The 14,085-nt window shown below is 36.3% G+C and overlaps 1 protein-coding gene across 1 annotated transcript in view; it reads right to left on the bottom strand.

The window, feature by feature from the left end:
- LOC124622524 (aldehyde dehydrogenase, mitochondrial) overlaps positions 1–9,904 on the bottom strand; it is a 90,753-nt gene extending 80,849 nt beyond the window's left edge. Inside the window, exon 1 of the mRNA XM_047148256.1 lies at positions 9,695–9,904. Within this exon, the coding sequence (XP_047004212.1) occupies positions 9,695–9,805 (111 nt within the window). The 5' untranslated portion in view covers positions 9,806–9,904. The remainder of the gene's footprint in view (positions 1–9,694) is intronic.
- Between the last annotated feature and the right edge of the window lie 4,181 nt (positions 9,905–14,085).

The following is a 14,085-nucleotide window of genomic DNA, read 5'->3' as shown; positions in this document are numbered from 1 at the left end:
GAACTATGAGTTTAATAAGTCACAGCTGCAAAATACTATCGTGAATTCTTTACAGATGAATGGAAAAACTTGTAGAAGCCGACCTCAGGGAAGATCAGTTTGGATTCCGTAGAAATGTTGGAACACATGAGGCAATACTGACCCTACGACTTACCTTAGAAGAAAGATTAAGGAAAGGCAAATCTACGTTTCTAGCATTTGTAGACTTAGAGAAAGCTTTTGAAAATGTTGACTGGAATACTCTCTCTCAAATTCTGAAGGTGGCAGGGGTAAAGTACAGGGAGCGAAAGGCTATTTACAATTTGTACAGAAACCAGATGGCAGTTATAAGAGTCGAGGGACATGAAAGGGAAGCAGTGGTTGGGAAGGGAGTGAGACAGGGTTGTAGCCCTCCCCGATGTTATTCAATCTGTATATTGAGCAAGCAGTAAAGGAAACAAAAGAAAAATTTGGAGTAGGTATTAAAATCCAGGGAGAATAAGTAAAAACTTTGAGGTTCGCCGATGACATTGTAATTCTGTCAGAGACGGCAAAGGACTTGGAAGAGCAGTTGAACGGAATGGACAGTGTCTTGAAAGGAGGATGTAGGATGAACATCAACAAAAGCAAAATGAGGATAATGGAATGTAGTCGAATTAAGTCGGGTGATGCTGAGGGAATTAGATTAGGAAATGAGACACTTAAAGTAGTAAAGGAGTTTTGCTATTTGGGGAGCAAAATAACTGATGATGGTCGAAGTAGAGAGGATATAAAATGTAGACTGGCAATGGCAAGGAAAGCGTTTCTAAAGGAGAGAAATTTGTTAACATCGAATATAGATTTAAGTATCAGGAAGTCGTTTCTGAAAGTATTTGTATGGAGTGTAGCCATGTATGGAAGTGAAACATGGACGATAAATAGTTCGGACAGGAGGAGAATAGAAGCTTTCGAAATGTGGTGCTACAGAAGAATGTTGAAGATTAGATGGGTACATCATGTAACTAACGAGGAGGTATTGAATAGGATTGGGGAGAAGAGAAGTTTGTGGCGTAAGTTGACTAGAAGAAGGGACCAAGAGATGGATACACTAAGCACATTCAGAAGGATGTAGGCTGCAGTAGGTACTGGAAGATGAAGGAGCTTGCACAGGATAGAGTAGCACGGAGAGCTGCATCAAACCAGTCTGAGGACTGCAGACCACAACAACAACAACAACAACAAGCTGTTCACCATTGATACTCTACAAAAAGTAATTATACTATACAGTTTAATACCAGAAAAATTATTAAAGCTTAGAAATTAAGACTTCTTTGGAAAACTATTATTCAACAATTGGGTTTTTTTTTAAATTTGTGGCTGATAACTTTGAACTATTAAAAATATTTCGAAGAGTACATTCAGTTAAGTGATAATGATGTTAATTTGTAGCACATAGTGTGTTGAACTAAATGCATTTTATCTGAAAGGCTTAGGACAATCCACTACTGAATAATTGTAAAAATGTAGATGCTTGAAAATATGAAACAACGCATGCAGTCTCGAACAAATATGGCCACCATTTCAAAATAATAGACAATAATTTTAAAAAAATTTGTGGCTACTAAACATTGGGAAATTCACCCAGCAAATATAAAATTTTTCTCAGATGGTCAAGCACCCAGTGCTGGACCACTCGGTACGGACTGACCTAACTAGAAAAATTGTAGTCTTTAGTTGTCTTAAGTTCATAACCCACCACATCTGATGTTTTGTCAAATAAAATAGGCAACTGCCATGATATTAACCATTTCCAAGTTAACATTTGAAGTACCGTTTTTTTTTTTTTGTTTTTTTTTTAATTTTTTTAAATTTAATCTTTAATCATTGAATATCAATTATGTTTGTGACGGTTCCATTAACAATATTATTTTGAAAGTTTCTTTATGTACCTCATTTTCAGATGTTCTTTTGGTTTAGGTTATGCTGATGCAAAATGTATTTCCCTAGCTCGTATGGGGTTAAGCTAACCACGTATTTTAGCAGTACCCCACCAGTGGTTCAACTAACCCCACTAAAAACAGAGCTTATAGCTACGATTATGCTCACTGTTATATTCCAATAGAAGTGTTATCAAGCGTAACAACTAGGCATACTGTGAAATGATGTAGTTCATAATGCTAAGAATATGACAGAATCATCAGTCACTTAGGTTATCTACTTCACTGCTAAAAGATAGTCAACATAGCCATGAAACAGTTTTTTTTTTTTTTTTTTGCATAAATTAGAAACAAGCATGGGTATTCCTAAATTAACCCTTAAAAGGCACACAGAAAAGGCTTTTCTTCCAGGAATTGGCAAAATCAATTTTAGGCCATCAAACGACAATTAAAAATGTTCACAAAAAGTGGTAGAAAAACAGTTTCTGATGTTATATTTTCTGTACGCAAAATGAATTATGGCTTAAGCACAAAAACTGCAAGAATTCTGGCACATGAATTTGGTAAGGGGAATGGAAAACCTATACTAAATAATTGGGAAGGCAAAACACAGAAGGAATGGAGCAGCTCAGGTCATCCACTAAATAAAAGAGACTTTCACAATGTATATAAGAACATAAATATTATCAATGGCTACAGGTAAATGTGGTTTTCCTTAAAGAAAAATAAAAGCTTGACTTGCAAGACATGCACAATGTGGAAGAGGAAGCAGCTACCACTGTGATCAAACCACCGGAAGTATTGTCTCACACTGACTGCCCAGCAGTAGGACAAGCTATATCTGGTGAAACAGCTTCACTTGCGACAGTCTTTGCAATTTTGAATGCTATGCACACATTGCAGTTTCCTAACATGAGCTTTCAAGATTAACATGTTGAACAATGTCCCATCTGGCTCTAGGAATGGAATCATAATCTGAGTTTCGATGAAATGTGAGTTATTTTCACCAGTTCTACAGCACTTTTCCAACATGAAAGGCAGTTTCATATGCAAAAGGAAATGGTACTATTTTGCTTACTCTGACACCTCACACAAGCCATAAGCTACATCCTCTTGATTTGGGAGGTGAGTTTCTTTCGAAAAATTCCACAAAGCAGCACATTTGCTTTTGGCAGCACTGCAGCCAGGCGACTAGCGTGGGTTTTGCTGCTGCCGTAAAGATAAGTCGTTTTAGATTATAATAACATTTGATTTAGTACTGATAATGTGGTAAATAGGTCTTTTAGTATGCTTTTTAAGCGTACCATTAAAGGTATCATTTTTATTTATGTAATATAGCAGAAAACATGAAAAGATCATACAGTCGGGTTATAGTCATATTTTCTGTTTACGTTTTGGCACAGTAAATCTACAGAATTTTGTTTAATCGTTCTTTGCTCTGTCCAGCAATTTAACTGTAGCGTAGCTCTTCATTATTTAACTCACATTTCCAGCAACTAGTGTAAAGTTCAAGTTGTTGTTTCAGAAACTTTACACCATTGTTTTTGTTTTCATACAGTTGCATACAGTCCAAATTTGTGGAATCATATTTTTGTGTTTGTAGTTTAACTGACTTACTCATAATAAACTATCACATTTATCATGAATGAAAAGTGATTAACCTGCCGTAGAATTGTTAGGTCGGGGCTTTGGTGTGACAGGTACTGCAGTTTTTTCCAAGTGGGTGACTGTAGTGGCGTGGGGGTAGGGGAAGTAACTGTGACTCATCGGGTCAACCAAAGTGTCCGATTCCACCCGTAGGCTTTGACCCGTGACTTAAGGCGGCTGTTGTGTGTGATGTCTAGACAGCGCGGAATTTAGTTTGTGAGAGTGGAGTGTTTGTAGGTGGTGTTTTGATGTGATAGATGGTGCTCTCTGGTGGTGTGTGTATGTGTTGTGTGTTAGGTGATGTTTTCAGTTTAGTTTGCATGTGTGGCATGTTTTATGTGTTGCATATTGTTGTGGTCGGTAGTTCTCTCTGGTGGAGTGTTTATGGGTAGTGTGTTATGTGGCGTATGGGGTTCATTTGCATGGTAGCATTGCACATGTGTGGTATTGGTGGTGATTGTGCTTTCAGCGGAATATTTTTCAGTGATTTAATGATTTTGATTTTGTTATGTCGACGTTATTTTAGTTTTTTCTGTTCGTCGTGAGTAAATTTTGGTAAACTGCTTTCTCTTTGGTGTAGGTATGGATATGACTCACAACGTCAACAGTTTCCGGTTGTCGGCAATGATGGGGGACAGTGCGTTGTCTCTAATAAAATTTCTTCAGCTATTCGGCCTGTTGGCTGAAGTCGTGAAGTGTTCAGTGTGTCATGAAGAAATGAGGCTTACTAAAGTTCCGGCGTCTCAGACGAAGGACGGTTACATGTGGAGATGATGTAAGGGTAACATGTCAAGGGAAGTGTTCGATTCCAATTTTGTTGGTCTGTTGTGCTTTTTGAGGTAGCGATGATTGTGGACGCGGTTTTAGGTTTGGGTTTCATGATTTGGTATCTGTATCTTCTATTGACCTATGTAGGTCAAGGGAAGTGTTCGATTCCTGTGGATATTGTTTTCAGTTGATTTTTGGGAAGGTTGTGATCATTTTATTTTATCGCTTTTGTTGTTTGGTTTAGTGGCGTGTGTTTATTTTTAGTTTGTCCTCACCCAAAAACCCCCAATTTCCCCCGTTGTCCCATTAGTTTCATTATATTTTTGGACGAATATGTATTTGATGGTTTTTTGATCTATTTTTGCATTTGTTGTCATGTTTACGTAATGATGTCATAGTCGCGACATGGTAGTAGTTATGAATGGATGTTTCCACCATATTGGTGATGTCATTGGTCAAAGCTGACGGGTGGAATCAGACTTTTCCGTTAACCCGACTCATCAGTCGTTTTGTAGGATATGTAGTAGATATAGGAAGATACTAGAACAGGAGGGGAAAATTGTAGGGTAAGCAGTAGAGATAGGAAGAAACTAGAACTGGAGGGGAAAATTGCCACCCTTCAGGCTGAGTTAGATAAGGTCAGAGGAGATCTTGACAGGAGGGAGAAGGGTAAAGGGAGGTGGGAAGTGGCAACAGGCAACAGGACGGATAGGCCTAGAACTCTGTCTGACAGCTTCATGGTGAATGTGGGAAACAGATTTGACCTGCTGCTTCAGTTAGAAGCTGGTGAACCTCAAGCAGTTGCAGGTGTAGACAGGGAACAACAAACTTTCAGTAGCAAATCGTAAAGTAAGAATGTAGGGAAATTAGTAAAGAGAAAGAAAGTGTTGTTGTTAGGTAGTTCCCATGGAAGAGGTGTTGGCCAATTTTTGCAGGATGAACTAGGAACAGAATACCAGGTCACCAATCTTTTTAAAACTAGTGCTGGTCTCGAGCACGTGACTGATGATTTAGGATCACTTTGTAAAGATTCACTAAGGCAGACACCATGGTTACAGTGAGTGGGACAGGTAATAGTACTGACAGAGATCCTGGGTACAGTATAGATTGGGATCTTGCAAAGATTGCATCAGCACCGAAGCATACTAGTGTTGAGTTTGTATCTGTTCTTGGGTGCCATGACCAACCTCATTTGAGCTCTTCTGTCAGGAGAGTTAATTTGGAGTTGGAAAGGCTGTTTATATCGGGTGCGGGGTCACACATTGGTTTTGTTCCTGTCGATTCTCTCAATAGGTGCGATTATACTAGGCATGCCTTCACCTCAACAGGAAAGGGTACACTGGCTGCGAAAATAGCACATAAGTTAAAGGGGGAAGGCACTGTCACAAGCGATACAATACCAGTGGTTATAGGGTTCAGAAAAATACCCTTTTTTTTTTACGGTAGGGAGGACAGAAGGAAACAAAGTTTTAAGAGAGGCTAGGATTGAGAAAAACCTTCAGTTTGAGAAAGGAACCAAAAAACATTATTCTAGCTTATTACATCAGCATAAACAGCTGTTGGTTAAGAATTTTCAACTTTACCCAATTTTAACTCAATTGATGTGAAATGTCAGCTATCTTTATTTCATCAAAATATTCGAGGGCCCGAGCACCTGCAGGTAACAAATCTGTTCATAAACCACCTTTAAGCTGTACTGGCCCATTTAACAACCAAAAACAAAGAATTAGTGGTTGCCGGTGACTTCAATGTAGATTTCCTTAAAGACTCTCCCAATGAGATATCTGAGTTAATTTAGTAACACTATCACTCAATTTAATTCCCACTGTAAAGTTCCCCACAAGGGCAGCCAATTGCTCACAAACAGCCACTGATAACATCAAAAGTCCAATGAACAAAATTATATTACAAAACCAATAGTCAATGGCCTCTCTAACCATGACATGCAGTTCCTTCAGTTAAATGTTAATACTGAACAGGATATAAAATCTGTTAAATCTGAATTCAAGAGGATAATCAATAATCCAAAAATTATTTATCTTAGGAAACTCCTCAGAGACATGCACTGGAATGATGTTTTCAGTGTTCATGGCATGAACGAAAAATATAACACTTTTGCTAATAAAGTGCTTACCTGATTGGAACACAGTTTTCCCCCAAAACTAACCAAGGTTACAGCAAAGTCTAAAAAGAAGCCATGGATTACTCAAGGAATAAAGATATCTTGTAAAACAGAAAGAAACCTGTATCCGTCAATCCAAAGCAGTTCTGATGTTGATGCTATTGCACATTACAAGAAATAATGCAAAATATTAAAGACTGTAATATTGACATATTACAAGGAAAGACAGTCATATCAGGTAACAAAATAAAGACAATATGGGATATAGTGAAGGAGAAGACCAGTAGAAGCAGACATGAAGAGATGCAAATAGCATTAAGAGTAAATGATACATTGGTGACATGTGTATAATGTTGCAGAACATTTTAACAAACATTTTATAACTTTTACTGGAAATATGGGTTTGTCAGGCTCTGTAGATGCTGCCACGGGATACTTCAGACCAGACATTTCAAGTAACTTCCATAATATGATTTTGATCCTTACTACCCCCAGAGAAGTAATGTCCATCATAAAATCTTTAAAATCAGGAACATCTAGTGGGTATGATGAAATATCAACAAAGTTAATTAAAGAAGAATGTGATTCTGAGTTAAGTAAGCTATCTGTGGAACCAGTCGTTTATCCGTGGAACATTTCCTGAATGGTTGAAATATGCTGAAGTTAAGCTACTATTTAATAAGAGAGATAAAGAAATAGCATCAAATTTCCATCCAATTTCACTTTTGCCAGCATTCTCAAAAATTTTAGAAAAGATAATGTACAATCATCTTTATAACCATCTTATCACAAATAACATACTGTCATAGTCGCAGTTCGGATTTGTAACGGGTTCCGATATTGAGAAGGCTATCTACACTTACAGGGAAAACCTACTTAATTCATTAGAGAAAAAGTTTCAGGCAACTGGTATATTTTGTGATCTGTCAAAGGCATTTGACTGTGTAAATCACAATATCCTTTTAAGTAAATTAGGATATTATGGTGTAACAGGAAATGCTGCAAAATGGTTCAAGTCTTATATCTCTGGCAGGAAGCAAAAAGGTTACTAGGAAAGAGACGTGTATTAAGCTATCAGGAATCATCCAACTGGAAACTAATTACATGTCAGGCCCCACAAGGTACCATCTTAGGACCCTTACTTTTTCTTCTGTATACCAATGACCTTTCATCAGTAACATTACCAAATGCCAAGTTTATTTTGTTTGCCAGTGATACAAACATTGCAATAAATAGCAAATCAAGTGTAGCCTTACAGAGATCGGCTAATAAAATATTTGTGGACATTAATCACTGGTTCCTAGCCAATTCTTTGTCACTTAACTTTGAAAAAACACACTACATGCAGTTCAGAACTTTTAACATTATGATGACAAGCAAATAAAGAAGTGGACAGTGTTAAATTGTTGGGATTACAGCTTGACAAAAAATTCAACTGGGAGGAGCACACCACAGAACTGCTGAAGCATCAAAACAAATCTCTATTTGCAATGCAAATTCTGTCAGACATGGGGACATAAATATGAAAAAGCTGGTATACTATGCTTACTTTCATCCATAATGTCATATGGGATTATTTTTTGGGGTAACTCAAGCCAAGCTGAAGTTTTCCAAGCACAAAAATGTCCAATAAGAGTTATATGTGGTGTAAGCTCAAGAACATCCTGCAGAGGCCTGTCTAGGGAACTAGGGATACTAACTGCTACTTCCCAATACATTTATTCTTTAATGAAATTTGTCTTTAAAAATATATCACTTTTTCAGACCAGCAGCTCACTACTAGAAATAAGAATAATCTCCACAAGAATTTGAAGTCACTTACTCTTGAACAAAAATGTGTGCATTATTCAAGAACACACATTTTCAATAACCTGCCAGCAGCCATAAAAAGCTTAACAACCAATGAAATTCAGTTTAAGAGAAGCCTAAAGGATTTATTGGTGCACCAACTGATTTTTGTGTGCGAGTGAGTGTGTGCCACAAGTGCAATCAAACTTCTGCACCATTTCGTACAATAATGTGTTCATTGCAAATAAGTACTGTAGTAGTCCTATTATATGTTTATTGCCTTATATATTTTTAAAAAAATTAATTTTAAAATCAGTGCATTAATGCAATTTTAGTAAATGAGTGTTGTGAAATCCACATGGGACCTGTGGAAGGTACATTAGCTGATTTGTTTTAGTTGCAAATATTTATCATGTATTATTGTTTTTCTGACATGTTCTACATCCTGGAGGATCTTCTCACAATGTATCAACTGCAATGAAAGTTAATCTAATCGTGATCTCACATAAAGCACAGAGGTTTTAATGAAACGCATGACGGTGGTGGACTAGTTGGCAGAACATTCCTCTTGCCATCATTCACTGAAGTACATACAGCATCTTAAGGCCTGTTGTATTGACTCACTGAGCACATACTTTTCAACCTGAAAGCTCTCCGCCAGCTTATCTAACTAACCATCTTTTGCTGGCTGAATCTCCCCAAAGAACTGATCTCCTGTATACTTGCAATGTTGATTAGTCTGATAAGATTGTAACTGCAAATCTGAACATTTGTAGCCCCCTGAAGAAGTAAAAGCAAGTAGTGAAAGAAGTGAGATGGTGTCTCCATACAGGATTTAGCCTAATACCACAGCCATTCTTTTTTTTAAAAAAAGGAAAAAAAAAGTGTATGGCTTGAAAGAATCCAGAAAGTCTTAAAGGCATGTTACCTATGACGACTCATCTTCGGCAGAGCCCTTCCGTATATGATAAAGGCATTGTGTCTTCTTCAGGAACTTTCTTAAGTGTGAAAGTCAATGGCAAAAGTTCTACAACATTCACACATTACATTGCTAATATTTTTCAAGTTCTAAAATATTAAACCAAAGTGTCATTTTACTCATTTACATGACTGAAACAATGAAATTATACAAACAGATGAAAGAATTTTATACTGCAGAGAAGCTTCTGCTGAAATTATCTCATGCATTTCAATTAAGACTTACACAACATCGTACACTACTGTTGACTACATTTTTACTTATTCGAACTTGCACATGAGGATTCGAAACGTACAGTTCCTTGAAAACAAACTAATACGTTAAAAGTATTGATACGTCAGTAATACAAACCACCACACACACAAAAAAGCGGCACGTACCAACAAAATACACCTGTTATTATTACACTTGATAATCAATGAATAACATCTTGCTAGGGTCATTAAGATTACGAAAGTAGTATGTATGTTCCTAAGAAAACAAAATTTCACGTACTCCAGTGTAGAGAACTTCAGGGTTTGTATTTGGTGCTGGAATGGCTGCTGCTGTTGCCATGCACGATTTCTGAATCTGGCTAACGCCAGCCCTCACAAATGAGCGCAACATATTGTTTAGGGCTACCTCCACTCACTCGATAAAAACTACAACTGAGTGACTTACTCACTAAGCTGTCAATCTTATACCGGCTACTACTGTGTTGTGTTTGCTTATCAGCAAGTGCGCAAGGCTAACGGCGCTGCCAACCTCAAACACAAATCTGTGGCGGTAGGCATGAAGTACGGCGACGTAGTGCATTTCATTGCAACTATTTATCCGAAATACACATGCAAAAAATACATGTAAAACACAACATAAAATTTTTTGTGCTCGATTCTTTTACATTACATACAAAATTATATTATAGTAATAATTAAAAAAACAGCACAAGCAATACAGTCTTACCGAATAGTTAGCAACTGAAACACAAATTATGAAGAAAATATACTTTCCTTTATGATATTAAATGCAGTACAGGAAGGGAGGTTATAAATACCTATGAAATAAAACACGGAGTTGTAAATACGTATTTCCTTTGTTTAGCTGCTTTTACAGTCACACCATCAATCTGTGCCACCTTTAATTTATTTAGATCAAGTTATAAAGTGTACAATGATTAACGTTACTTCGTTAGATGTTAAAGACAAAATCGTGTGTAAGCAAAAAGAGAAAACTATGAATAAGAGTACAGATATGCGAAAAACTGGTCTGATTCAAGACTATATATCGGAGAAAAACGATCTGGATGCTCAAAGAGAAACTGAAATACGAGGCAAAGTGGAGTGGTTAGTCCAGAAACTCCATTTGATAGAAGAAACTGTACAGACAAAATTCAGTCGTATAGAAATTTCTGATCAATCGCTGATAGAAAAGCAAGATTTTATCGAAATATGGATAAAATGCAAAGAAGTTAGATATGACGCTGGTATTTGTGTTGAAACTTTCTTCGAAGACTGTTACTCGTGTGAAAAAAAATATTCTGTGAAAGCAGAAAAATTAATAAAGCATCATTACGAAACAATGCGGAGAGTGATTAACAATTTCCCTAAGGACATGTTTGAGCAAGACATACTGAATATGAACGCCCAATTTTTGAATAATATTCGAGAATATGCCAATTTCTCGCGTCACGTAGTGCTGTATCAACTATCGAAACTTATAAAAATGAAACTTAGTTTAGCATCTAAGCTTGAAGCTTGGATCTCAGTGAAGGCGCAAGAGGCGGAATACCTTAAAGATGCTGTTCCTAAAATTGCGCCAGTAGAGGATAAAGATAGTCTACAACCCTGCAGTGATCAAATAAGTCAAAGCTACATACAAAAACTAAAACAAAAATTGTTTCTTAATTTTCTTTGCAATGAGGAAGGAAGTAAGTTCATGTGGGATTATTTTCTTGACGACACAACTGAGGACTGGCCAGATCAGCTGCAAAGCAATCAGTGCGATTTTGTTTTGGAATTGCTGATAAAAACATATTCAATAGCAAAGGAAAAATCGAGTGGAGCACTACGGTTGTTCATAGATAGCTTCGATACAATTTACTCTGAAATATCTCAGATGGAGCGTATGACAACAAGTAACGGCTCTGGCGAGAAAGAACAACCACTGAAGCAATTATGGGAAATATCAGTTAATGAAGAAGAAGAAAACCCTTTAGATAATATTCACTATAAAATAATAACATGGCACAATGCTACTTGCAGAATGCAAAAAAAGATTGGGAGGTGCTTTCGTTTTCTTGCTGACTTTGCTAGAATATGGACCGAACATCTACAGAGACTGAAGGACACAAAAGCTCTAATAGCAGTCGTTCTTGGCAAAGATGTTGAAACACAGCTAGAGAGACGTAGGTCAAACCAGGCTGGTATTTTAATGGCCATAGCCAATATAAGGATGGAATACAGTGAAAAATCTATTAATCAACATCTGCAGAAAATTTCAAAACTAGTACAAGACACAGAACAATGTTGTAAAGATGAATTAAATGAAGAAATAAACATTCTTGAAAAGTTTAGAGAGTTCGCTAAAATTGAAGGACGGCTACTTGGTGCTGAATTCTGTATGTTGCAAGAAAAATATAATTTCGAAAAACAAATCACTTATTTTTTAGATCAGAATGGTTCTGCTGAATTTGAATATGTGGCACATTTACCAAAACATCTTCAACTTTGTGATTTTCATACGAATGCAATGGAAAACTGGAATTGTGCTCTAATGCAAGAGATTTATAAATACCATCAGATTTGTGAAAGAGATGTTTCCCTCAGGATGGAAAGCTGGATGATTGATGAGAGTTATGGATTAGTTGATAAACTTGATGGCTACATTCACATGGAAAGCAAACAATATAACAGAATAGTGGAACAAGTGTACAATGTAAGGTTAATTGAATTGAGAAATCATCAAATGTTACTAGAACTTCATAAAAATGCAGTTGAATCATATTTGTCTCAGATTTTTCAAGATTTAGAACATTTTGTTTCAATTTTTAGTAACACTATAGAGATTTCTAAAGCTTATTTTGCTGAAGTGGAAATGATAGCTGCTGGATCTGAAAACTCAAGTTTAGTTGACAATCTGGTAACCAAAATAAATAATAAACAAATTAAAGAGGAAAATATTTTTGAAAATGCAGTACTTCATTTTAAAGAGCAATGCAATCGGAAATTTCGATACCTCCAAGACTGCCAATTAAATTTTATAAGATCATTGAGAATGTTCAGTGAAGGAGGAACATATAGCTCAGAAGAAGTGCAGCTATTTTTGTCTGAACTTGCTAATGTTGATAAACTTATTATTACAAAACAAACTGCCTTTGATAATGAATTAAATAGCTGCTGTGCTGTAGTCATGCAAGACATGAATGAATGCTATTCAAATATTGGTGAATATTTAATTAATGTATTAAATGAGCTTAAGTTTGCTGAAGAAACCACTTTGATCTTATCTGAAGCAGAAAAATCTTTAAAAAATACGTTTTGTAACTTACAAAAAGATGGAAATAGAGTCACAGATGAATTCAAAACTATTATCCTGATATTGTTGAATGAACTGCAGGCATCCCCGTCGTCTCATCTACTTGAAACTTTCGAAAATTTTATGAGAAACAGCAGAAAAAGAGCTTTAGCACTTCTCTATCCATGCAACAGAAAATCTTTATCTACGATAGACCATAAACGGAAAAGTCATTCATTCATGAAGAAAGGAAAAGCAGTGCGGAGTGCTCTTAAAGTTGCAGTAGGAAAAACGAAGCTTACTGACTACAGAAAACTATTTCCAGAATACACTGAACCATTTTTAGAAGAAATACCATTTGCCTCAATTGTCTATAAAGAGATAGGAAATGCTGTGTCCTCCCTTCAAGAAAAGGCATGTTTATTTTACGCATCCAGAAACACACAGTCACCTCTAGCGAACAGTGTGCTCCCAACAACATATGACAATTTCATGAAAAAATGTACTGAAATGTTTCAAAATTATTCTAAGCAATGTCTAGAGTCTTGCTGTGAAGAAACATTAATATTGTTTCAGTGGTTATCTAGACTGAGACATGCTGCTGATTTGTATGTAGCCAAGAGACTGATTGAATATCATGGAACAAAAATTCAAAAACTTATGAAAGTTTATAGTCAGTATCAATCAGAGAAAGTTGACCTACTTGAAGAAGATAAATGTATTCGTGGAAACTGTAAACGCAAACTCCTAGTGGTGCATGGCTACCCAAGCAACAAAACGTTGCTGGAAGATCTAGAACAGGAAATTGAGAGAACTTGCTCTGATCTTGAAGACAAAATTTCACTATTTATTACAAAAGGAAGAAAATACCTGGACAACATTAAGAACAAATACTTAGATCGTGTTATAACTATCTGCAAGACATTACAGAGTTTCCAAGACAAAATTTCTGAAGCAGACATATTCTGTTCTTTGCCACAACAGCTGAAAGAAACTATCAGAGAAATGAACCCATCCATGCTGGGTAGTGATGCGTTTGCTTCAGAGTCTTTGAAAATAGAGTCTAATCTTCAGTATCTATTAAATGAAGGAATCAAGGAAGGAAATATTGCTTTTATCAAAGACTGTTTAAAGAGTAGACGAAAAGCATTATTGCAAGAAATGGAATGTGAAGCTGTTGATAATCTCACTAATATAAAAGACTGGAAACAATCACAACCCACGAAATTGGTTTTCCCTGAACTTCTGAAAATTCACGAGGTGCTCAATTTTATGAAAAGACACTACTTAAGTGAATTTGAACAATATTATCAAAAAATGGATTTTTTGCAAAACTATAAGAGTTTATCTTCTGAGTGGATGCAAGAATGGAAGTCAAGTGTTAGATCAGCTCA

The sequence above is a fragment of the Schistocerca americana genome, chromosome 7, assembly GCF_021461395.2.
Source record: "Schistocerca americana isolate TAMUIC-IGC-003095 chromosome 7, iqSchAmer2.1, whole genome shotgun sequence".
Lineage (NCBI taxonomy): Eukaryota > Metazoa > Arthropoda > Insecta > Orthoptera > Acrididae > Schistocerca > Schistocerca americana.
The sequence above is the reverse complement of the archived record's forward strand: the minus strand, read 5'-3'. Positions and strand labels throughout refer to the sequence as shown.